The 25320-nt window shown below is 42.6% G+C and overlaps 1 protein-coding gene and 1 long non-coding RNA gene across 4 annotated transcripts in view; one reads left to right on the top strand and one right to left on the bottom strand.

Annotated features, from left to right (window-relative positions):
* JAG1 (jagged canonical Notch ligand 1) overlaps nt 1-5005 on the bottom strand; it is a 54154-nt gene extending 49149 nt beyond the window's left edge. Inside the window, exons 1-2 of one of the 2 annotated variants that reach the window (XM_088134549.1) lie at nt 4400-5005; nt 3317-3637 (exon numbers count right to left, since the gene is read on the bottom strand). In XM_088134549.1, the coding sequence (XP_087990675.1) occupies nt 3317-3580 (264 nt within the window). In that variant the 5' untranslated portion in view covers nt 3581-3637; nt 4400-5005. The remainder of the gene's footprint in view (nt 1-3316; nt 3638-4399) is intronic. The other variant, XM_007426803.4, reaches the window with a different exon arrangement.
* A 90-nt stretch (nt 5006-5095) lies between these two features.
* LOC103052949 (uncharacterized) overlaps nt 5096-25320 on the top strand; it is a 28498-nt gene continuing 8273 nt past the window's right edge. The window contains exons 1-4 of one of the 2 annotated variants that reach the window (XR_003086193.2): nt 5096-5232; nt 6511-6577; nt 10726-10811; nt 19839-19936. This is a non-coding gene — a long non-coding RNA (uncharacterized LOC103052949). The remainder of the gene's footprint in view (nt 5233-6510; nt 6578-10725; nt 10812-19838; nt 19937-25320) is intronic. The other variant, XR_456684.4, reaches the window with a different exon arrangement.

Raw genomic sequence — 25320 nt, 5'->3', positions numbered from 1 at the left:
CTTTGGTGTATACACTAAGCATCTGTGTGAGATTTTATAATAATACAGAGAATGCTCCTTGGCTGAAGTGTTGGTCAAGCTTTCTAAATTTTGGCAATTCCATTTTTTTCCCCTGCATAATTTTAGCCATGATTGCAGGTGTGGTGTTCTGGATGGCTCCCTTTATTTCCTTCCTGCTGATTTGCTGTCCTGTTTCCTAGCAACTAATTCAAACCTCCAATCTCTTAAAAGGAAATTTACAGCCCTCCATTCCCACAATCATTACTCACCAGGCTTATATCAAAATCCAGAGCAGGCAGTGGGAAGTTTTAACAACCAAATTTCAAACCTACTTCCTACCTCCCATTTAAACAAAACAAAACAAAACCAAAATAACTGTTTTGATTCACTCAAAGAAAACAAAGATTCCATTCTGCATGGTTTATTGGAGAAGGAGAAAAAAGGTGGTAGACACATTGCTGTGTCACGCAATATTATTGCAGCAAGTGTAGTTTCTGAGAAGACCACAGGGAGAAACAATTTTTAGGAAATAGAAGATGCAAGAGTTTGTTAAAAACAAGCTAGAGAGGCTTCCCTTGAAATTACCCAAAGCAATAGCAATTCATACTAATATGTCTCCTCCCTCCCTTTCTGTTGAAATAAGGGGGAAATCCAAGTGAAGCATTGGCTTCCACCAACTTTTAAAGAACTGCCCAGTTGGTTACAGGCTAAGAAGTTTACCCACGTAGCATCAAAAAGAAGACAAGAACTGATCTATGACTAACAGAGTAGACACATATCCCAAGTCTCAGGAACAACTTCCTCGGTTAACAAGTTTAGAATTGTGCAAGCTGTGCCCACGGATTGCCTTTGTAGCTCAATATCCCAGAACATGCCTGCAGATGACTTGGCCATGCCTAACACTTAATGAACAAGAGGTGGCATGAGGTCTGAAGCACGCCTGCAGAAGACAGGTAACAACAAAAGTGAGAGCTGTAATAGGAAAACAAATACGCCCAGCTAGATGGATGAGAGGGAGGAAAAAGCACCCCGCCTCAGGAGCACCAGAGGAAAATACAACCTCTGTCCATGCTGTAGAAACTAGCTTTAATTTGAATCAGATTCCTTCTGCAAGAAATATTTTGCAAACGCTAAATCCACTTCGGTGTGTCTTTTGTCCACATACGCTGCCCATCATAATGCTTAGATGAGAAATGCTTTATCGGGGAACTCCAGAGCAAATCAACAGATAGCGCTTTTAGAAACACACCTACTAAGTAACCTGGTGAGACAAAGAGCTTACTATAGGATTAAATCATGTCTAATTCCAAGGATACACATGCTTTCCATGAAAGGCAGGTTGGTGGTTCAGAAAGAGAATTTGAAAGAAAAGCACATAGCAGTGCTGGAACATAAAGAGAGGCAAACAAGTGCAATTCACCTTTAAATTAAGCCCTGCTTTCTTCTGTGATTCCCAGGTCAAAGGTTCATTTTACAGTGATTCATCTGGAAGTAAGCTCCATTGAACTCAATGAGACTTGCTTCCAAATATACAGAGAGTGATTATACTGATATATGCACAGGGCTGTGTTCCTACCAAATTTCCTAGAACAGCCAATTTCAACTCCTGCTCACTTTTGCAGAAGTGCAAGTCACTGTTCGGTGATGATGCAGAAAGAATTTGTTTTGGAACACCTGAGACAGATTTCTATAGCAAAGCATCCTCAACAGACCTTTCTCTCAATTTAAAGAGAAAGAAAAGTCTGAATTTTTAACAGAAATGGGACAACCACTAGTCATTTTCCAACACCACCCTTAAAAATGTATCCCTCTGATGGCATGGTTGGCATGGCTTTATTGCATTTCCAGCAAAATTCAACCACAAGGCTCATACAGCCCTGAACAGAGAATACTTTTGTACTTAGTAATAATATCTCTTTAAATACATGGATTTGGTTTCAACCCCTTCCCTCCCATCCCTACCCCCCAAAAAACAAAGCAAAAAAGTTGGGAGGGGGCAAACACTGAGAAAGATGAGTGAGCTGAGGATATTTACCACATAGGCAGACAGGAGGCAGTGCAAGAGCATTTGGCAAGAGCTGCTAACTACTAGGATGGGGGAGAGAGACGAGGCGGTGGCTTGGGCGTCCCTCCCACTGAATCCTCTGCGGCCTCCAATTTAGTAATCCGAGCCAATAAGAAAACACAATCTTGTGTCTGAGACCTCATAGTTGCATCTCTTCCAAAGAACCAATGGGAGGGGGGACCCTCTTCAAGAAGAGGCAGATTCTCAGCTCAGTCAGGATTTCAAAGTAACCAGGAAATACTCCTTGAAACCACTTACAACATACAACTGTTCAGCATCTTAAACAAGGGTGTTAGATGGAACCCACATGTCTGGCCAAAGCTGTGGCTGTTTTTTTTTAAATGCTGTCCAGCTTTGGCCCTGAGCAAAGATAGCATATTCTGTAATAAATCAACAGCCCCAACTTCAAAGTAGCATCAAGAACAGCAATATGCATACAGATGGATTCATCACTTATTTAAGGACTGGATTATTTACAGCCAACATTTCTCTTGGGCCTGCTCCAAAAGTTAAGGTTCAAACCTTCCCCAGTGTAAATCCTTGCATTTTAGAATAGATATCCTAGCTAAAGCTAAAGAACTGTGATTCCGAGAGAGAGAGAGATCTTTGCCTTGCCAGCAGCAAGGATGGCTTACAAGGGAAGATTAGGAGAAGAGGAAATGGCTTCAAAGAGGCCAACTGCTGGTGGGTTTCTGGCTTTCATTCTCAGAGACTCTCCGCTGCTTTATAAGCATGTTAAAAAGATTCTCTGAGAAGATGGCACTGCAAACAGCTCACAGTGCTGATGAGTACCAGGGAGAACACAGAGATCCCTTTAGGGAGGACTCCCCAAGCATGCCCTTTTCTGGCAAGCTACATTTCACCAAGGGACCAGGAGAGGCATGGCCCCTCCCTTTTTCCTGGGCATGAGAACTAATTGGGAAGAAAAATAAAATCAGTAACGTGAACTTGTGACCTTTCTAATTTTCAGGGGGATTCACACATACTTTCAAAGAGCATAAAGCAAATGCACAGAGAGATACAAGCTACCTGCAGCTCCTCCTCCTCCTAAACTCAATCTGACCAAGCAGTAGGTCTCTAGCCTAGGAAGGTTTGTACACGCTTGCCAAATCCTTGCTCTTTGGGCTGGATAGAAAAGAGAGAGAGACGCCAAGAACTCCACCAAGAACACTGAAGGCAGCCAGCACTTTCGCATGCAGACAGACACACAGACACACAAATGTGGCAAGATGCCTCCAGTGCTTCACTCACCGGCCAGGCAAAACTGAAAGGGAGGACAATCCGGTTCCTTTCATTATTCCGACTGTATTTTAAATTAAAGGTATTCCCACCGATGACGGGGGTTGCTCCAAATCCAAAGCTGCAAGCGCCCCCAGCAGATACGCGGGACTGATACTCCTTCAGGCAAATTTTGAAATAGGTATCACATTCATCTCTGGTGCATTTTTTATCAATTGGGTTTCGGGTCCCATCACAACAATTTCCATTTTGCAATTCACCATTTATATTTTGCATGGATATGATCTCAAACTCGAACTGGCCTGATGTTAGAGTCACCTGTTAAGAAAGACCCTCCCCAGAAAAGGGAGAGGAACAGAGTTTTAACACACAGGTTGTAAAAAGAAACCAATCAGTTAACATAACATCACAAATGGGAAGACAGATTTCTATTCCTCCTCTAAAGGAGCAGATAAGCTACGAAAACGTTAAGTCACAAACGCATTTCTTCCTCCCACGCCCCCCCCACCCCCAAAAGCAGGAAAGGAGACTCCAAGAATCAGAGTACTGTAAGTTGGAAAGGGGTGTCATGCTGTGGTCTCGGGAAGGAACAGCATTAAAGAACCATCTCTTTAAGTAAGTAATAGCAATCCCTACACATTGCAAACCCACAGTCCTAATCTAGCCAATGCAACCGTACAAATTGTAAGTCACTTTGTAATCAGCTCTTAAAAAAAAAAAAAAAGCAGAACTCCTGTAGGAAAAAGTGAAATGGAGCAATCTTTGGAAAGTTTGTTGTAATTAGATAAATCTGCGAAGAGGGCGGGGCAGTTTCTTTAGAAATTATCTCCGGCCGTTCAAATCGCGAAGATACGTTGAATTAAAGCGTCTTAAAATTAAAACCGAAGAAAACCTGGGGTTTATAAAGCACGGGGTCTTCGGATTTCTAACGAACCCCCCCTTTTTCCCTATTTACCCCTTTTTTGTTGTTGTTCAAAATTCAGTAAACTAATTATATCGCTGGAGAAAGAGGGAGGAGAACTGAAGTGTGTTTCTAAGTTTTTTTTTTTTAAAGCGAACTCTAAGCTACAGCGAAAAGAGAGATGTGCAACGTACCTTTGCTCGCAAGCATAATAGCGCAAGGAAAAGACTTAGGGAAAACTCCGTGAGCTGCGGTCTCTTTGATAAAAGCATGCCTCTTTCCTGCAGAGTCCCTTCGCTCAGAGACGCTCCCAAGGTGCCGCTGCTCTTGCAGCCGCTGTCCGGCTCTAATATACTCCCCGAATCGAAGTACGCACGGGTGGAAGACAACACCACTTTTCAAAAGCTTTTCAATAGCGCCCCAATCTTCAATGCAAAGCAGCCCAGCCTCCTTTTATTCTCCTCGGTCTCCCTCTCCCCCCCCCGCTTTCTTCTTTTTTTTTAAATATATATATATATATAACTAGCGATGGTTATTCTGGTCCCTTTCTGCTCCCCCTCTCTCCCTCTCTTTCTTTGCAGATCACTTGCCACCTCTCGATCAAGGACACACAATAACCCGGGCGAGCCCCCCTCCCCACCCCCCGCGACACGCACATAGACGACACCCAAAGACAACAACAACAACCCAAAAAAAAAAAATTACACGCGCGCAAGAAAATGGGGGTGGGTGGGAAAAAAAAAGCCGGAGAAGGAGGGAACCGATCGCCCGTCCTGCAAGCCCCACTGAACAGAATGCCTCTTCGCGCTAGCCCGTGGCCACAAGAGGAGGGGAAGGGCCGGGCGGCGCATGCGTTGCCATTAATATGCATTAAGGAGGAGGGTGGAAAGGAAGCGGCAGCGCCGCCTCGGGTCCCTGGGGAGGCCTGCCTTTTGCTTGGAAGGGTGACAAGAGGAGGAGCGTCGGTCACCCCGGGAGGAGGGGGACAAGATGCGCGAGAGACAGGAAAGGCGGAGATTTGCAGAAGGTGAGTAAAGGCGAGCAGGTGGGGAAGGCGAGCTGGACGGCATGATTACGTCCGCACTCATATTAATCCCGATCCTGTGGGTTTGCACCAAGCGGTCGCTTGCTTGTAAAAAAAGAAAAAAAAAAAAAAGGAATATTAAACCCATCAAATCCAGCTCTTTGCGCCTTCTGATGTCCTAAGGAAAGAACGGCTAAAACCGCCGGAAGGTGTGGAAGGGAAGGGGGCTTCCTTTCACCCGGGCTGTCCTCTTTGCAGAGGCTTTGCACAGCACTGTCACGGATGTACTGCGACCTTTTCCATTTTGGGCTTTGGCGACGCTGCTTGCCTTCTCCATCCCATCCTCCGCCCCCGGGTGTATGTGGGAACGTACTCGCGCGCACAATTTGCCCGCTCACGCATCTGGCAAAGTGGGTTCCTAGTCAACAGAAACTTATTATCTGTTCCTTTTAAAGATCGACAAGACGTTTTTGTTCTTCCTATAAGGAAAGGTGGGGGGGGGGAGCGCCTTTTCCTAATCCTCCCTGGAAGCGGAGCCGTTCCCACAGCCTGGGAAGGCCGAATGAATGCTGGTGAGCAGATTTTAATAAATAAAAATCGTAGGTGCTATGGCTCCGATCACAAAGTTCATGGGAGGTGCAAGGAGTAACTTAGTACACATTGTGCTGGCTGGATTGGGAGGGAGGGTGGGTGGGTTATAAAAAACAGCTTTTTAATACTCAAGTGTGATCCACACTATTTCTATCCTGTTCAAGTCACTTTAGGAACTGCTTTCCTGGTGGGCAGGCTGGCTAAAGACTGAGTCCATGAATACCTGGGCTGTGGAAATTGGTGAAAGGTTTATTTACTCCACAGTATTTTATTTACTCCACAGTAAGAGTAGCGTTTTTGGTGTACCTTACTGCTAAGAAGCCTATAGGATTGCAGTCTCCACGCTGGCCAACTTCAGATTGTCATGAGCCACACGTGGTGGAAAGTGCCTCTGTCACAGCAAAGTTGCCAGTGAGGAGGCCATGAGAGTTATGCTTCAGGGCAGAAAGCATAATGCACTCCCCCCCCCCCCCCGCAGATCTGGCTTCCATTTTATTGTGAAGAATGTAATTCATGACACTACCTAAAGAGGAGGCCTCTGTAAGATCATTTACGTCTCAATAATTTAATCTTACCATTGTTCCTGACATGTAGAAAGGTAGCTTATAAGGGAAAACAGCTAGAATTTTTCTGACACGCTGATTTTCTAGGCGGGAAAATTACATTCTTATTTACCTTTTTCTTCTCTAGGGAAAGGAGGAAATGCTACATCCAGTGAATGCCTTTCCCTAGCTGTCTGAAATGGTGTAGCTCAAATGTAAGTTGACGTACCCAGTGAAAATGGTGACTTTGCCACTAGAAAAGAAGCATTCCTCGTTTCCCCTTCTCACCTTTTAATTTGGCAAGGCTGCTGGATTTCCAGGGGTGATACTTCTTGACTTTCGTTATTTGAGTTGAGGTCTGCCTGCTTGCTGCTGTTTTGGAGTGACCAGTGTAATGCTTTGAAAAATGAATTACATAAGAACGTCAGCTGAAATGAACACACTCGTGCACAGCCGCGTTTGTGGAACATACTTGAAGAGATCCTGTTTCTGAGAGTGGCTTAATTTGGGGAGCCAACGGATGGGGCTTAGAAACTCTGCTTAATGGGACAAGTGTGTGTCTGTGTGTAATAATAGGGTAGGACTGCAGTCAGGTTTTAGACTTTTTTTTTTTTGGCATAGCGCCTGTACCCTTAATTTTTTAAAAAAGAAGATCTATGAACGTATAAGAGCACCCTTCTCTATGCCAAATGATCAAGCCATGTCAGGAACATGGAGGGACCAGTGAAAGTTTTGGGATACAATTTCTGGGCTGCAAAAATCTGGACAACCATGAAAGGTTGGCAAGGGGGATTTGTCTATTGCTTGCCGCTGTCTTTTGATTGGCTGGATATTGGCACCCCAGATCCGGCAGCCCTAAGAAAGTGGGTTTTAAGAAGGTAGATAAAAGGGATGAAAATAATGCTGAACTGGGTAGGTGGAATTCTGCAAACAAGAGGCTGTAGCTACAGTCCCATGTGCCCCCCCCCAATGCCTGAGGAAGCTTGTTTGAGCTGAAGACAGTGTTGCCTCCAAGTAAACACACACAGGCTCAAGGCTATATGGCAGTAGCTAGAGGAAAGGGTGTGTGTTTGTGTATGTGTGCAAGTGAAGATAATCACACTGGGAAAAGGAGGCATGTGGTGGAAATCATTGTCTGAAGACAAATTGCCAGCCTGAGGAAAAAAGAGGGTGTGTGTTGGAGAGAGACTTTCTCGGCTGGGAAAGTGGCATTTCAGCTGCAAAGTTTCCTTTCCTGAAATGTGTTAGAGCACTGAATCTGCACCAGTTGGCTGGAAAACTTGGTTAGCTTTCAGGAGAGACCAGAAACTCTTACTCACCTGCTGCAATGTTGGGGGGCTGATCAAAGTGAGCGCAGGCAAAGCAGGGATTATGTCGGAGTTGCTGCACTTTCTTGGCTGCTCCTGAGTCTGTCTTTTAAATCTAACTGCTGTGCAACAGGACCTGTAGGGATCCTACAAGGGGGCTTAACAACATCCATAGATGGCAATCTGCTTTCTAGTTGCAGCCATAAATACTTTTATTAGGAAGTGAGGCAGACCCAGGTAGAGTGGAGCTTCTAAGGAAACCAAAAGCTGTGCCAGAGGATAGTTTGGGAATAATGATTCTGTGGAATAAAAACACCAATTACTTTAAAGCAGAAAGGTCCAGGTCATTTGCACCAGTTAAATATGCTTTTTTTTTTTCTGTCTATGGTGCTAGTACAAGTACCAATCACGTTCTCAGTTTTGTAAGTGCTGAAATGTACACAAGGCCCAGTAATCCTTGCAACCATCCCATTTATTAGTTATAGTTCTAATCAGCCCATTAACAAGGTTCTTTGGGTGGACTTCAGAGCTATTAAAAATAAAAACAATAAAAAGGTTGACATTATCTCCTTGAACACAGAGCTGAGCCTGAAAGACAAGCCTTGCTCCTAATGAACCAGGAAATCTTTAACTCAGCAATATCATTTCAAACTGCTGTGTGTGAGGACTCAGGTGACAGAGCTTTGTGTTAAACATTGCTGAGTATAGAAGATTCCCATGCGTACAGACAAGTGTTTCTAGTATAACCTTCATTCTAACCTACTTGGGCTTTTTATGTGCCAATATTTATTTTACAGAGAGGAACATGAAGTCCTGGAGTCCCTGTGGTATGAAGTGGGACAGCCTAAATTGCCTTAAGGAGAACTAAGTCCAAATTTAGTGGGGGTTTTTTCTTTTTTGCTGCATATTTCCCTCAATCCACTTTCTAGCTATACAGAGTAATCTTGGCTAGGCTCAGGCATTACATTAAGCCATGGCTTGTTTTAAGTGGCTTGGTAAATTTATTTAATAAATTTCGATGATGCCCGACTCTGTAAGGACTCTAGGTAGCTTACAGATTAAAAAAATACATAGAAAAAACACACAACTGACTGGGTGTGCGTCATAAGTCATAATAGCCAGGATCCTGCATACCACCAAGCCATCAACTATGTTTACAAACCACAGGGGCTAGATTTATGGAACAGACAAAACCAAAGTCAAAGAAGCCATGTTCTGGCTTAGCGGGATTGATCACTGATGGCAGCGGCAATGGTGCAGTCAGAACTATTTTTTATGTACATTGAACTGTTGCGGAAGTCATCTTGACTTTTTCGACCACACCCTGCGAATCCCCACACCACTTGTGGGTCCAGAGTGATCTCTTGGCCTCACCTGCTCAAAGTCTTTAAGGCAGTGCTAAGAGGAGAGAGGGACAGAATAGTAGCCTTGAGTTCATTCCAGGAAAGACAGACAAAAATATAATAATACCCAAATATACTATGCTTTCTTGAACGATACAACCTGGGATGGCACCATCTCTTCAAGAGGGGACTTTATGAGTTTTTTCTTTTGATGAATATCATCCCACTGGTCTTCAGTGCTGCCTTTTTGTCTGTAGGAATGTATCTCAATGACTCAGGAATGAAGTATTTTTCCATGTGAGCTGGGTTCACTTACCGCATGAAGCCACGCTGTGGTTTGGCTTAGCTTGCATGTGATCCTTGCTGTTGCACTTTGCAAACCAAGGTTAATTGCTTACTTGACCAACCCTGGCTGAACATTTAGTGTGACCCAGCCTTGGCTTCCTACAGCCTTCTCACCCCACAGCCCTGGAGCTGCATTTAGATGACACTGCTGTGTTGCAGTTTCCCAGGGCATTCCCTGCTTGTGCAGCCCCTCCGACTCCAGCTGTCCAGCCTTTCTGACTCCCTTGGCCTCATCCCATGCACCCATCTTGAGAGCTGTGAATGCTTAGCAAAAAGAAGAGCCTCAAAGTATATCTCATCCTCTGCTACTTGGGGTGCTGAAAGGCAAGGTTAGCCTGTGTACTGAATCAGATTCAGAATTCCGGCCATGGAAGTTATTTAGATGCATCTCCATTTCTCTTTATTTTGGCAAGCATCCGCTGCAGGAAAAGTGGCAGGATTTCTGTCCCTAGAGCCGGTAAGAATTCTGGAATGTTCCATCCAAAATCCAGATTTTGCTTCTCACAGAGGCTAGCCAGAAGCTTCTGAATCAGGAGAGGTGAGAATCTTGTGAGAACCTGATTAGCTTTTGATAAGAACTCACCCAAACCCACAAACTTGTTTTGTTATAACGAGTCCCAAAAGCACCTGAATGAAAAGAAATGGAATATAGGAGAAAAACAGGTTCTGTCATCTGGCCAGATAGTGCCAAGTGCGTTTTTGAATTTGAGTTTTTAAATTCCTGTGCATTGAGCCATGCTGGTTGTGTTGGCAAAATAGGGTTGCCAACCACCTTTTTGGGAACAGGTTCCTCCTTTCCTACAGCAGGCAGGTACAGGGCAGTCCCCTCCAGGCTGGGAATAGCAGTACTGGTTGAAAGCTGAGGGTGCAGAGAAGTGAGATCTTTTTTTGTTAGGAACTTCCCAAACTCAACAGAGATGGCTAAAAGCTGCACTTTTAAATGATGGGATGTGGGAGAAGACAAAATGCACAGGGCTTTCACTGCATCCTTGGAAGCTAATAAGGAACCCATGAATGGAGCAGCCCTCCATATCATTTTGTATTTCCCAGCAGCTGTAATTCACAGGTGTACTGCATCTGCCCCTGAAAGTCCCACTGGTTTGTAATGCTTAAAGAACCATGGATAGATCTCTTTCTCCAGAAATTTGTCTAATCCCCTTTTACAACCACTCAGCAGACCTTGTAGCTGTGAATGCCAGAAGTCAGTTAACAGGTTGTGATTTTACCTTGGCTTCCAATCAATTATATTGGATCAACTCAGGTTCCAGTATTATTAAGGAAACAAAACAAAACACCGAATTGTCTAGGTTCTCTCACTGTGTTTAATTTAATCCCCTTATATTTACCTGAATTCTATTCTTTACGAAGCCAAAGCACGCATCTAGGCATTCACAAGAACTTTGAGGATCACAGAAATATCATCATCATCATCATATCATCATCATCATCTTAAGGTGGGTAGCCTGAATGTGAATGCAGGAAATAAAACTCTTGTATCTGCAAGATGAGCGGCCCTATAAATCGATTTAATAAAATAAATAAATGATACAATACTATGGAAGGATTTGGCTGGAACCCCAACAGGGAGGATTACAAGTCTATTACCTTCCAACTTTATGGCTCCCCCCATCCCCCCGGCAATACATAAGGATCTTTTTGCCACTCCTTGAGGAGCAGGTGTCGTTTCTGCAGATACCATGCCCCTTCACACACTTTCTCTCTAAAAGATGGGGACTTTATGAATTGTGGCGCAAGGTTTTGGTGGCACTCCTTATGCCCTGCCTCCATCCTGTTTCCAGAACCACAGTGATCATCAGGAGATTAGTCGGTATACCAAAGGGCAGAGATACGGCATCAGAATAGCAGTTTTATTACCAGCAACAATATTCAGATTGCTGGTTGCTCATGGCCTACTTACATACAGACTTTGTTTGGGTCCTAAATGTTGTTGGAGCATTGCTTTGTTTGCATGCTGGAGCAACTGGGTGCAATTTGGGCTTGGAGTGGAACTGCCACTCAACTTCACATGGGATGGGGGTTTACACAGTGCAGAGTTAAGTGAGTAGAACCTCAAGGGGTAGTTGACCTGCTAGACTTATTACACTTCAAACCAATCGATTCTAAAAAAGGTCTTCTACTTAACTATGGAGGGAAGAATTCACAGTAAAGGTATTGTCGGAGGGGTTCCTATAAATCTTCTTTATCTACCTTCCTGCCTATCTCTGCTACAGTTGCAAGACTCTCGGCAGTTTACAGTAATTGCAAACAGCCCAAGCATTTAAAGAAAATCTCCACAGTAGGAATTGAAATATATGCCTTTCTAAAACCAGAAACGTCATCAAAAGCGTCAAATCAGGCACCTCATCATTCACTAGAGGCCCTCTGGAATACCTCCATTTTCAGGAATTTCCGGAAGATCAAGACTGAGGAGGCCAGCCTTGTTTCTCATGGAAGGCTGTTCCATGAAATAAGGGTTGATACTGAAAAGCACCTCCTCCACGCCTACATTCTTCTGTGCAGGCGGAAACAGGAAATCACCAAACATTCCTCCCAGGATGCATGTGATGGGTAGGTCGAATCCACTGGCCAGAGATGGTTCTGTGGATACTTTGGTGGCAAGCCATTGTCAGGCTGTACAGGGACAAGAAGCATTTTGATTGCACCCAGAGTCTAAGAGGAAGCCAGCACAGGGCCTGGAGCACAGGAGTGATGTTCTTAGAGCAATGTGTGCCAGAGAGGAGCTGGGCCACTGTATCTAATCCTGTCTGCATCCTGTAACTCTTAAAGTGTTGCACCAATAAAAGCTTGAATCAAATGATTAGTTTGAGCCACTTTTTGAGGATTTGCATTCTCTGCTGAATACCAGGGACAAAAAAGATGTGAGAACAATATAAACTCAGAGGAGTTTCTACCTACAAACCACAATCTTTTGGGAAAAAAAATGATGGCTCAGATAGTACTATACCTATCAGCCTTTGGAGCATCTTCTCTTTTTAGCTCACCAACTTAAACACCTAATACTAGGAAGCCAAGTGGTCCCTGAGCTGGGAGGATGCTTGTGACTGCTAGTATGGGTATGACTGATGGTTGGAGGGTCATCACAGAAACACCTTCACAGGTCAGCAGTCAGCAGGTTAGGAAGGAAGGCCAGGATCTTGCTTCCATAACAGGGTCTCCTCTATACTGAGAAACATTCATTTATGCATGTGTCTCCCTCATAAAAGTCTGAATCCCAGGAATTCCTCTCTTGCCTAGGCAGAAGACTAAATGCTAAGGGGATTTGTTTGTTTATTAGATTTATATAATAAGGTTTCTATCCTGCCTTTTCTTCAAGAGAAAGAAAAGCAGCATGCAACATGTACCCTCCTTCCATTTCCCCCACAATGTTTCTATAAAATAGTTTGGGCTGGTCCATGGCTGAGGAGGGACTCGAACCTGGCTCTTCCAGGCGAGAGTCCAATATCTTAATTTCTGCTTCTCACTGGTTCTTCTTTGGCTTTAAAGTGTAGCAGTTCTGGCAAAGTGTCCCTTTTCAAAAGTCTATCATCTATGAAGCTGAGTACTGGCGGGTTGTAGTCCTATATACTTTTAGCTTCAAATATATCCCATTAAACTGAGGTTTAATTTTGAGTAGAGGAGCATCCCACTGCATAGTAAAGGTTGTATGAGCTTGGCAAACCCACTGCAGGCATAGCCACGTTGAAGGCTGTTTGTCATTACGACTTTGGCTGCTGTTTAAAGATGCTCTGTGTAACAAACCCAAACTGTCCAAGACAGCTTGATTGCCTTTCCAACAGATGATGAAAGCGGCAGATAAGCTTGGGTAAAACCAAAAAGGCAGACTTCTCCATCGCTTGCTGCAATCACCAGAGCTGGGCAAGAATATGATGAGTGAAATCACTGGAGCCACCCCAAATAGGCACCAGCTCTGGAACTTTAACAATATTCAGGGGCATTAAGCACCGAGTACAGGGCTGCTGAATTATAACAGCTGCTGGAGTCCTTTTTATCAGTTGAAAATTGGAATGGGCATTTAGAAAAAAATGTTCTTCGGTCTCAGTAGCTGGCTATCTATGGCTTATAGTGTATCCTGGGCATATCGATTCAAAAGTAGTCCAATTGATTTTAGCAAGGCTTATGGCCAGATGAGTCGGTAAAGGACTGCATCCATCATGTTTACAAATAAGCACCTCTCTCCTGTTTTTTCCTGCCTTAGATACGTCTTAACTACAGGTACCAGATTACCATCCTGAGTGTATCCACCTCTGAGTAAATCTCACTTCTGTGTACATCTGGCGGGGCTTGCCATCATTCCATTAACGGGGAAAGGAGTCAGCAACCTTTTGTGGCACCAGTGCCTTTGGGAATTTCGCAAGATTTGGGACTTTATTTATTTATTTATTTATTTATTTATTTATAAGGCATGTTTAAGTTGCTGAATTTGGAGGACCATGGGGCTGTTTATGCTGTAAATTGCAGATTCCTGAATAGGATATATTAGTTGCAGTAACTACAACCAGGTCATCCAAAAGTGTTACAGCACCAGAACTAAGGTGATCTGTGCTTGTAAGTGATAGCGCACTAACTGTAGTTTTCATTGTAGAGCTTCTAGCTGCTGTCAGTGATTATTTTAATATTCTGCAAACTAACTCCCGCTTTCCCAATATTTTGTCATACTTTAATGTGATCAAGAAAGTAAAGTCAAGGCAGAGTTGTATGGACCACAATTGGGTTCCATTCTGCTTTTATAGGGATGTAAAGAAGTTGCAGTTTAGGATACAGATGAGGCGAATATCTGCTTCTTCTCTTTGCCTCTTTTTCCCCCCTGGGGGGGGGGTGGACCTGTGTAGAGAGTAAGGAAGATGACCTTGATGGAAATATGCAAGAACTGTTACGTAGGCAAAGGGGGCTGAAACATTTTTGGAACCCTGGGAAACAAGATAATATTCGGAAGTGACTCAGGTAGATGCCTCTCTGATTCACTGAGTAGAAGAACGGGTACGGGGGGCGGGGGGGGGGAGGTACAGCACAATCAGATCTGCAAGATTCTGTTACTATAGCCAATCTCAATAAAGTATAGTTCTAGCCTTCCTGGGGAGTTGATTTCCTGGTCTGGTCTCCCTGGTGGAGCTGACAACCTGGAAGTCTCCAGGATTTGAAGCCAGAGAAGAAGGATTCATAATGCAGCCAGGTTCTACAAGCTGCAGAAATTTCTATTCCAAACCAGGCAAGTGGCAGAAAATTGACAGCACAGCATCACTAAACTTGCGTCAACCTCACAAGCATCCCGGCAAGTGTTCTAGACTGAGCAGTGGCTCACTGGGAGCCTCCTGAATTTAATTCAGCGTCTACTCTTCCTTCCTGCTAAGATCTTGCTCCTATTTTGTAAAATAGGAACTGCCGCATAAGGTTACAGTCATTCTAAAACATGCCATGGAAACCATGAGTGTTATAGCCGTATGAAGTATCAAGATGTGATCACCCTGACCTGAGGGACTTGTGTTCCAAACTAGAGATAGGACAGGCTCAAGAGATGAAAGAACAGAGCTCTGTTTTGTGAGAGGCAGTAAGGCAGTGCTGTGAAAACCAATAAAATAAAAATCCAATGTTCTCTATGCTAAGGAAATTGTAATTTTCCTTGCAGTTTTGGATGATAGCTGGCTGGTAGATATCATAATTTCAGACATAGTTTTTCATATACTACCTCATTTGACCCAAGATGTTCTATATTAGAGAACGGGAGGTACTCAACAACTGGCTGGGTTGCTCCACCCACCCCCTGCACATTTAAGAGGTGCATGGCAGACCAAAATTTGACTGGTATGGTTTCTCTCCCAGTGTATAACCCTGTTGAATTTCTGCCTCTCATACATTGCTTAGTGGAGAGTAGATGCCACCCATCTAGCTAATCCTTTTACGAGGATTTAAAGCTACTGTATGTCAAGGTGTGCTTTCATAGGGAACATGTTGAGCAAGACTTCCTTTTAGTTAAAGAGGCCTCCATAAGTGCCCCCAGGCCACTTTTATCTTGCTCTTATGCTGAAACTGATCCCCTTCACTTGAATGAATGTGGTGGTGTCAAATATAAGGATAGTGCCTCTCCAGCTTCATGGTTGACTGATGTGCATTCCACCTGAGGAGCCCATTTGCACAGCCGAGTGATCTAAACTTGAAAGCTAATTTCTGTAATTACCAAGTGCAATTGAACTCCGGCACAACTTTTCATCACCAGCATGGGATGGGAATTCTGCCTCCATAACCATTTAATATGGGAGTGGGTTAGGGGCAAGGAACTAATTGGAAGGTATTTAACTGGGAGATTTCCCCTCTTCTTAATTGTACTATATTTAACCAAGGGGAAATTGGTATCCATAATTAGATATTTGAGTGAAGGACGGAAGCTTCCACAAGACTGAGGTGTCAAATAGCACTATACTGAAAAGCCATCTGTAGGTACAGTATTCAAAGACTGTACGCACTGAGAGGGTTTCAGCCACCCGTCTGCTGAAATAAGCCAATTTGTGGCAGAGAGGAAGAATGGCTGTATTCGTGTAAAGTCACAATCCCATGGAGTCCAATCACCCATTTCAAAGTCGCGTACTGCACTTTTCTGACCTTCCATGTCTGGGAGTGACTGGTGGAAGGTTGTGTGTGCATCAAAACCTTTCCATCTATGATTAAAGTGGTTCTCCTTCCTTAGCTTTTTTTGAATGCCCAAAGAGGCTGTTGAACAAGGGCCCTCTCCTCCCCATCTTGTAAGGAGGTAGTAGTATTTTTGAAGAGGGAGATTTTAATGTTGTTGGGATAACTACAGTCTTTTCATAAGAAAATGCATCCTTTTGGAGTGGTATCTTCAAAATGCTATGCATATTTTACTTATTTATTTATATTTCAAATTTAGATACCGCCCATCTCACAAAAAGTGACTCTGGGCGATTCACAATAAAACAGCAATAAATATTAAAATACATTAAAACAATATCAAATACAGTAAAATAGAATAAAAACCAAACACATACACAAGTAATATCTTCCAAGATGTTGATGGTCAGTAAGATGCTAACATATGGGAGCATCTTCAAGGTGCTAGCCACCCCCAGGGTTGGTTGCCTCTTTTTTTGCCCCATGCCAGTTGGCAGAGCCAGGTCTTGACTGCTTTCTGGAAGGTCAAGAGAGTAGGGGCCTGCCTCACCTCTGGGGGGAGAGTATTCCATAGGGCGGGGGCCACGGAAGAGAAGGTTCTCTTTCTGGACCCTGTCAGTTGACATTCTTTCATTGACAGGATCCGCAGCATACCCTCCCTGCCTAACCAGGTAGGACGGGTAGATATAATGGGGGTGAGACGGTCCCTCAGGTAACCCAGTCCCATGCCATGTAGGGCTTTAAAGGTGATAACCAACACCTTGAATTGGACCCGGAAGCAAACCAGGACCCAATGCAGCTCACGTAGCAACGGTGTAACATGTGCCATCCTTGGGGCACCCAAAATTGCCCGTGTGGCTGCATTTTGAACCAGCTGAAGCTTCCGGATACTCTTCAAGGGTAGCCCCATGTACAGCACATTGCAATAGTCTATATAGGTTGATGATGGTGCGCAGATGGTACCCCAGGCAAATGCCCAAATATGAAATAGGACTGCACTTTGGGGCTAAAACAAGCAGTTGTAGTAGAGCTGGATAAGCCATTGCCCTGTGTCCAGGCCTATAAAGTCCCAAGAGTCTACAACAAAGTTCTAGGCATAAAAAAAGGCTCTGTTATATATGATTATATTATAGGACAGATGCCATGTATACAGTGCTTGCTTGCTTATTTATTTATTTAACTTGTATGCTGCCCATCTCCCCCAACGGGTGACTCTGGGTGGGAGTCAATAACAAAAAAGAACAAACAAACCAATCCCTCCAACAGTGACTAAAATCCATAAATAATTAAAATACAAACATACATTAAAAATGTCCTAACCCCCCCCCTGTATATTTTAGCACTAAAACCTTCATCTATATTGGGGCCTGTGGTTATGACAATGGCCAGGGCTACAAAGTCTTTTGAGATGTGAGTGTAGCTCTTCATGGATATTACTGCTGAAAAGGCAGACTTTGCTCCAGAGGAATGGCACTTTTTGAAAATTTTGGGGACTTCAAAAGAAAATCAGTATGCATTATGCTATTTGACACAGATGAACCTTTCAACACATGCTAACATGCCTATGGATATGCCCCTCTTCTATCACCCAAAGGTCACTAGCTGACCTTCAAAATCTTAGCCATAAAAATGTGACAGACAAGAATTCAGCACAAAGTGTTCTTAGGTGGCCACCTAAGACAGCATGAGATAAGCATCTGTAGTTCCTAGATGCAAAGGAGCTGCTCTTGTTTGGTGCCAGCTGTTAGAGAGCCCATGCCATCCATCCACTGGGGAGAAATCTGCCCAGATGTGATCGCAGGGAGAGGGGGTAATCTGTAAACATCTGCTCAAGGTCTTTGATAGTTCTGCATGAAGAGTATTGGTTTTCTAGTGCAGAGGCAACTCTCTTATTGGATAGAATGAGGCAGCTGCCTTAAACAGTATTTGGTAAGGACAAGAAGCAACAGCAAAATGTTGGAGGGTGAAGCTCTACACTTTGAAGCTTCTTCTCTTCACGAGAAAGGAAGGATGATATGCCTTCCATTCTGTTCTTGCCTCTGATGTCATTCTGGTTGCTTTCCTGAAGAGGAAAGATTGGGAATTTCTAACCAAGTGGTGGGTTATAAATGTACTTTAGCTGTGTCTGATTTTAGCCTGCTATATTTCCAATTTATTGTTTGGCAATTCAGACATTACAACAAAACTTACATGTGCTTCCTTAACCTTGATTTAGTGTGATGTCTGAATTGAATCCTCAGAAGCAAATAATAAGGTTGGTTGGTTGGGAGGCAGCTTTTGAGGATTTAAGAAAGCAACATTTAATACAGTCAATAGGGAGAGTTATGGGAGGAATAGCTCTTTAAAACTAATATAGTTTATGTTGTAGTGAGACTAATACAAATCTTTTCATTAAACACTACTGAGAGCGTAAAGGCCCCCAAAAAAGTGATTAGCCCAAAATCAACCTTTCCAAAGTAATCCCTTAAAAAAACAAACAAACCTTGTTTTGCTTGCTATTTTTAAACTGTTGGAAATGTTTGGAGAACTGCAAGAAATTACCCAAAAAATGATGAGTAGATTCAAAGTCACTTTCTGCTCAACCATGTGCCAAAAAAATTCGTTGCACCTCATTCAGAGTCTATTTGGAATGGTTTAAACCAGTGTTTCTCAAACTTGGCAACTTTGAGATGTGTGGACTTCAGTGCCCAGAATTCCCTAGCCAATAATTCTGGGAGTTGAAGTCCACACAACTGCCAAGTTTGAGAAACATTGGTTTAAATCAAACTCCTCCAAAGTGATTGTCTCAAATCCCCAACAAAATTGTTCATCTGAGCCAATTCCATGGTTTCTCTGTATATTATAAGAACTAAGTTGATGACTGACTAAATGAAATAAAAATTGACCGAGTGATATATTTCAGCTCAGAGATTTATTGGCAAATACTGAGCAAGTACCTTGGTACTCCACAATAAAATTGTATTATGATTTGAAAAATTACCTATTGATCTGTTTAAGTCTGCTTCTAGATAATCTTTATTAAAATTTCAACAAATAGCCTCTGGTGCTTTAAATGGGGCAATATTGTAACCTGATTTACTATTCATGTCACTTTACTTGTGGTGAGGCAGTAACTGTAAATACTCTACACTATATGTTCTGCTGCTCTATTTCTGAAAGTGGGTTGAATAGTTTTTCTTACTCCATTTGTGGAAAGATCATGAATGTAGGTGTATAAATGCTTGCTTGTTGCTAAATCTGTTGAGGAAATTATTCAAATGCACCTTTTGCCTTCAAAGCTGCAAAGTAGCATTAACATCCTTTCATAGAAAGGTTTGAAGCTGGGTAATACTATAGTTATCTGAAAGGAAGGCTAGTTTTCCCCAACTATAATTTATTTTTTAAATGGGAGAGTTGTCTTTGATTTGATTAAAATACATACATACATACATGCACATATATAATAGAAGCAGAGGAGTTCTTTCTTTCTAAACTTCCATTGTACAAGGGGGAAACCTCTTACATTCAGGTCTTCTTTTTGACTAATACGATGTTTTACTTTTGGGTAAAACATTTTCTGATGTTCATTATAAATTGAATATTTGATGTATTGGATAGATTATCATCTCTTAATTGACTTTGTAGATAAGTCTGAGGTTTAATTTTGTCTGCCGTTCTGATGTTCTGTGTTTTAATTAAATATGACCTGCATAGTGTGCAGCAGACAATTAAATAAGTCAGCCTGGAAAATGAAGACTGCGGTCTGATGTGCACTTGCATGGGAATAAGACTTATTCTGTGGAAGTGTGATTGTTAAATGTCAGATATGACCCTTTAATGATGCTTCTGTCCTAAGCCAGGCTATCTACATTGAGAGGAAAGGATGAGTAACATTGACACAGGAGAAGCATGGAAGGCCACCTTAATGCAGTTCAGAACTACAAAATTTTATGTTAAGGTTGGTTTGTTTTCCTCAATTGCTTTATTATGTTTTTTAAAGTATAGTCCTAAATATCAGAAAAATTGTATTGTTTCAACAAAAGCCATTGTATTCTAACCCAAGCTAAAATGTATCCTTCTCTGGCTAGACTTCTTTCTTATGTAAAATTATTTCAGGTCACGTTGGTCTTCTAAGTTCTTAGAATGCAAATGGGTGTTCTCTAGTAGGTGACTGATTACCTAACCAATAAGCTTACTTTAATATACAGTTATAGCACTTGCGTCTGGATAAAACAGGGTACTCCTCTAGCCAAGCTCTGTAACGATGCAAAACCAAGGTTCTTTCACATTCCTTTTGTGGAAATTTTGAGATTTTCCATTTTTCTTAGAAATATACGTACATAGAGGGAACAGATGTCCAAGTCTCCCTCCTTTTCTACTGTAGCAAGAAACATTTATTTAGTCAGTTTTTTCAAATTATTATTTTTGAGCCAGAATTGTTTTGGAAGTCCTGCATGAAGATTTGCAGATTTGGATCTGCCAGTTGTCAGCTAAAACATATATTGGGGGGTCGTAATTATTAGAATTCCTGTCCTGCCTTTAAATGCAGCCTAGCCTTTTAGGCAGGCACTGAGCAGCTGAAGCTATTTTACTATAGAGAAAAGCATTCATTGACTTTGTGCACATCAGATTACTGGGGATGAGCTCCTGAACGAAAAGCAGGATATATATCTAGCAAGCTAATAAATAAATACAAGAACAAAGCTAGCTTTTATCTTCTCCCTTTCGGTTTACCCTTTCATTCTGGGGCCAGGAAAGAAAGCTCACTCAGGGCAAGTGTTTTATTTGGGGTTACTACCTGTAGGACCCAGTGGGCTTCTGCTAAATGTAAGGAGGAAATAACTAAATCTGATGCCTTTTAGGCTGGATCTGTTTTTTCCTCCTGAAATTATACAAAATAAAGGGGTACAAGTGTTCAACAACTTGATAAGCAGACCTTTCTCTGTGCAATTCAAAACTGGGACTTCCTTCCCATCCCCTTTCAAATATTTATTGGAAGCACGTGCTAAGGAATCTGTGTGGTGGGGATTGCTAATAAGTGTGCAAGGCTTCAGATATGAGTAAAACGTGGTTGGTGGTGGTGGGGAGAGCTCTTCCCTCCATCAGAAGTTCTGCAGACCCATCTGTTGTGTTACATGGCGCCACAATAGAGCCAGTTGTGAGAAATGGAGGAAGAGTCTGAAATTACCCAAGTGGATGCATCTGATTAATTTTCAACAAGTGCAGTCCTGCAGAGAGCAGCTTGTGAGATGGGGGGTTGCTTTTGTTGTTTCTGCATGATCATGTGAGCCTGAAAAGCACATACCACAGTTCAAAAGAAGGAGAACTGCCCTTCCCTCCTGTTCTCCTAACCTTGGGCTGATCAATAATGGATCCTGCAGCACAAAGCCTGCATTCTTTTATTCTCAAATCAGAGCAGCTGTTGTAGTAACGGCACAGCTTATTCCAAACCTGTTCGCTTTGGAAAGACATAATCCAGTTTGGAAATATTAGGGCTTCTGACTTTCTCTCACACCAATTAAGAGGCATGGTATGGAACTTTTGCTATTATCATTTGCATATTTTACTCTCTGGCCTAGTTCTCCTAAAAAAGTAGATGATGTTGTCAAATGGTACTTGGACAGTACTATTACAGGCTGTTGGTTCCTGTTTAATTAAATATTTCCAAACCCCAACATATTCCTTCCACACAAGACACACAAGGCTTCCAGTCTCCAATCTCTTACAGCTTGAAGTTGTCCTGTGATCCTCTTAATTGCTCCAGACTTAAAAAACTGAGAGGGTGCAGAGAGCATCATGAGTCAATAAGTGCTAATGAGCAGGATTATACAAAGAATGTCATTCAGTCTGTGCCCTGTACCCTCATGCCACTAAAAAGGGAAATAAAACATATTGCTAGCACACTCCTGCCCTGTTCACATTTTCAGTACATGTTTTGCGCATCTGTCTTCTTGTTTGCCAGCAAAACAAAACTGAATAATGGCTATGAGGGAAAGATCCTGAATGCCTAGCCACCATTCCTTCTGCACTCAAAAACCCATTTGAGCCGTCAGGTTGAAATGACAGCGTGTCAGCAATTTTGCAAACAGGTGCTTTCCCTTCTGGTGGCAATCTTGGCTTTCTGTTGCTGCTGTGGTTGGAGTGGGACAAGAAGAAGATTGACTTTTTAAAAAATACTTTTAGGCACGTGTTGGGATGTTCTATGTGGAGGAGAGAGAGAAAAAGTAATTGCTGCCTTGATCCATGAGCTGGAATGTGTAGTGAGTTAGGAATAGACTGTCTAGGGCTTTATACAGACACAAAACCCCAGTTTTGCTCCAGTTTCAGATAACTTCACACAAAACCAGAAATAAATTGACTCAGCTCTCAAACCCTTCTATGCTGTGCCATCAAACAAGTATGGAACTAATTCTGCACCAGTACAATGTCATAGACCGTGAAGTCAGGAAGGAAAACTTGGACTTGGGAGGAATTCTTGTCTAGCCTTCTCCTTGACATGCTGTCTTTCTGTGGTTGAGTTCATGCATCACATTAAACTGTAATGCAATGCATTTGGTTTGGGCTTAGAGTATTATATGAACTGGTTTATTAAACCATGGCTTATCCCAATGTATAAACCCAGCCCATATGTTAAAAACTTTGTGGGCAATTTGTCATCAAGTAAGCCCTTACCTTTCAATTAACAGAATTCACGTTGTCTGCTGTTTTGACGGTTCACACATTATAAACAACATGTTTCCATGCATAATGTCCAAAGGAAAGTTTACAGGAAGCATGTTGAAGCATGTATCTTTCGTAACCCCAAGAGTTACGAAATCCAGACAGATGAATCTGGAACTGTGCTCTGGTAAAGGGGAGGTAGCTCTGGAGGAGAACCCATTGCAAGCCCCGTTCAGATGAAAAGCAGCAACCATCATTACAAACTTACTAACCGCCATAACATATCTAGGCGCATCAACAACCTGACTGTGAGGCGGAGTTGCAGTTGACGACCCCACCCTAACCTGATTCTTCACGCTACATTTCATTTTACCATTCGTAATTATATGCCTATCTTCCCTTCACATCATTCTCCTACACGAAGAAGGATATACTAACCCCCTGGGAGGCAACTTAGACATTGACAAAATCCTGTTTCACTCGTACCGTTTCCTTCCCTTGCAGTTCCTGCTCATGCCAATGGGAGGATCGCCTGATTCACGCATAAGGTGGTTTGTCTGATTTTGGTTCAGCGTTCTGTGTAAAGCCAGCCATGGTGGATGTGAATCATAGATAATAACTTTGCATGTTCGGTGAATACAGCCAGTTGTGAATTATGCAATGAACTGTGGTTAAATCATGACTCAGTGTGATGTGAGAATCCAGGCTATGAACCTTGCAGAACTGCCCTCTCATGTGTTGTAGCAATCCACTGCCTTGATCTTTGACAGAGGTTAGCTACAAAAGAGGATGAAGCTAGACTCTTATTTCCTTAACAATTATGTATCCTGGTAGATTCAATGAGCTTAGCAAACTCAACTTATTAGCATCAGTGCATAGCAGGGCCATCAGTGGTGTGTGTGTGTGTGTGTGTGTGTGTGTGTGTATGAAAAAAAGTCAGGCTCGAAGCCTTGCCCCTTTTTATGCATGTCAGCATCAGTAAAAAGGCTCAGGACTTAAACCATGCAGTCGTAGCCACCTCTTGACTTTTTTGACATGGGACACTCTGCAGACATTCCTGCAGAGGACAGCGTTAAGGGATGATCCCTCTGCGCTTGACCGCGGTTGCACTATAAGAGAAATTCAGTAGATAAAGCATGTCTCAAAACAAAGATGCAAATATTGTGGCAAGTTCCCTCTACTGATTTTTTCCCTAATTGTCCCCTAATATTTCCCCACCTATTATGAGTGTGATAACCGTAATAATAATAATATTTAGGCATCTGAGTCATAACAATAACAATAATAATTAAACATATTTTATGAGTGCAATGATCATCATCATTGGCAACGGTGAAAAAAAGTGTTCATCATGGCTTTGTCCAGCTCTCCTTTCACTTAATATTGTCTTTAAGATGTTCTTGCCCCCTGCCATCTTTAATTATACAGTTGTTAAATCCCATCTTTGCTTTCTTAACCAGGAATTTTTCACAGTGAAAAATGGGTATTCCCAGACACAGGGGCATAATTTAATGAGAGCAGAACAAAGGCTGGAGCTGCGTGTTGGAGATCGGCCCTAGTGTAGTAGAATAGAGGGCGACTGAGCTAAAGAAAATGCAAGGCATTAAAGATGATTAGAAGAGACAAAAAAGAACCATTGAGCAACCGTGCAAGAAATGAACAAGTAGCAGAATGAGAGGGTCCCAATAAAGGAACCCAGCAAAATTCAAAGTTTTTTTTCTTTTTAGATTGTGAATCCAAACTGCTGAAAGGTCCGCTAGATTTTGAACAAGCCATTCTCTTTAATTTCTGCAATGAGGTGAATGAGGAAGAGCAGCTATCATAACTATTCAGTGACACATGGTACAGCTTGTTATTTGCTCTGCTGCTGTTTGCTTTTCTCCACTTTTGGAACAAGTAAATGTTCAGGTGGAACTTTAAAATTGAGCTCATCTTACACAAACAAAAGAAAAAGCACTGTTAAACCAGCAAATATTTCCTACAGCACTTTTTGGGAACCTGGTGCCATTCAGAATTCCCGATGAATGTGGCCTTTGACTAGGAATTCTGGGAGTTGCATTCCCAACTCATTTGCATCAGCTGCTGGATTTGGGCAGGCTGTTTAGGACAGTGTTTCTCAACCTTGGCAACTTTAAGCTGTGTGGACTTCAACTTCCAGAATTCCCCAGCCAGCCCTGTCCACACAGCTTAAAGTTGCCAAGGTTGAGAAACACTGTCCTGGGAAATGCAGCTCACCAGTCAGCTTTTAAAAAGAAGATCCAGCAGGGCAATGTGGCTTTTCCATTGTGGCACCATGTTCTGTAATGATTCTTGCTTTCTCATACTTGAAATATGGAGCTGAGTAAGAATGGCATGGATGTACTGAATCACCTGTAGGTGTACCCGATGGAAGAGTGTCTGAAGAGATAAGAGCGTGGGCATAATTTTCATTTGAGGGCGGGCATTCCTCAGACTCATTGTTCATAGAAAATCAACTCAACAAGGCTAAGGAAGAGGAATGCAGAATGGTGGGACAGAGCAAATGCTCAACAACCCAGAAAGTCTGTTTCAGGACTAGAAACGGTGCTTGCAGTAACATTTATCTGCACACCTTTGTATTTTAGCATTCTCCCAATTGTTATTGATTTGTACAGATTCATGCAGGGGTTAGGATAGAGAGGGGATCTTTAATTGTTCGACTCT

This window comes from Python bivittatus, unplaced genomic scaffold (assembly GCF_059951505.1).
Source record: "Python bivittatus isolate LINGU-HERP-01145 unplaced genomic scaffold, Pbiv_v1 ctg000020_np1212, whole genome shotgun sequence".
In the NCBI taxonomy this organism is placed as follows: Eukaryota; Metazoa; Chordata; class Lepidosauria; order Squamata; family Pythonidae; genus Python; species Python bivittatus.
This window is presented reverse-complemented; position numbering and strand designations above follow the sequence as displayed.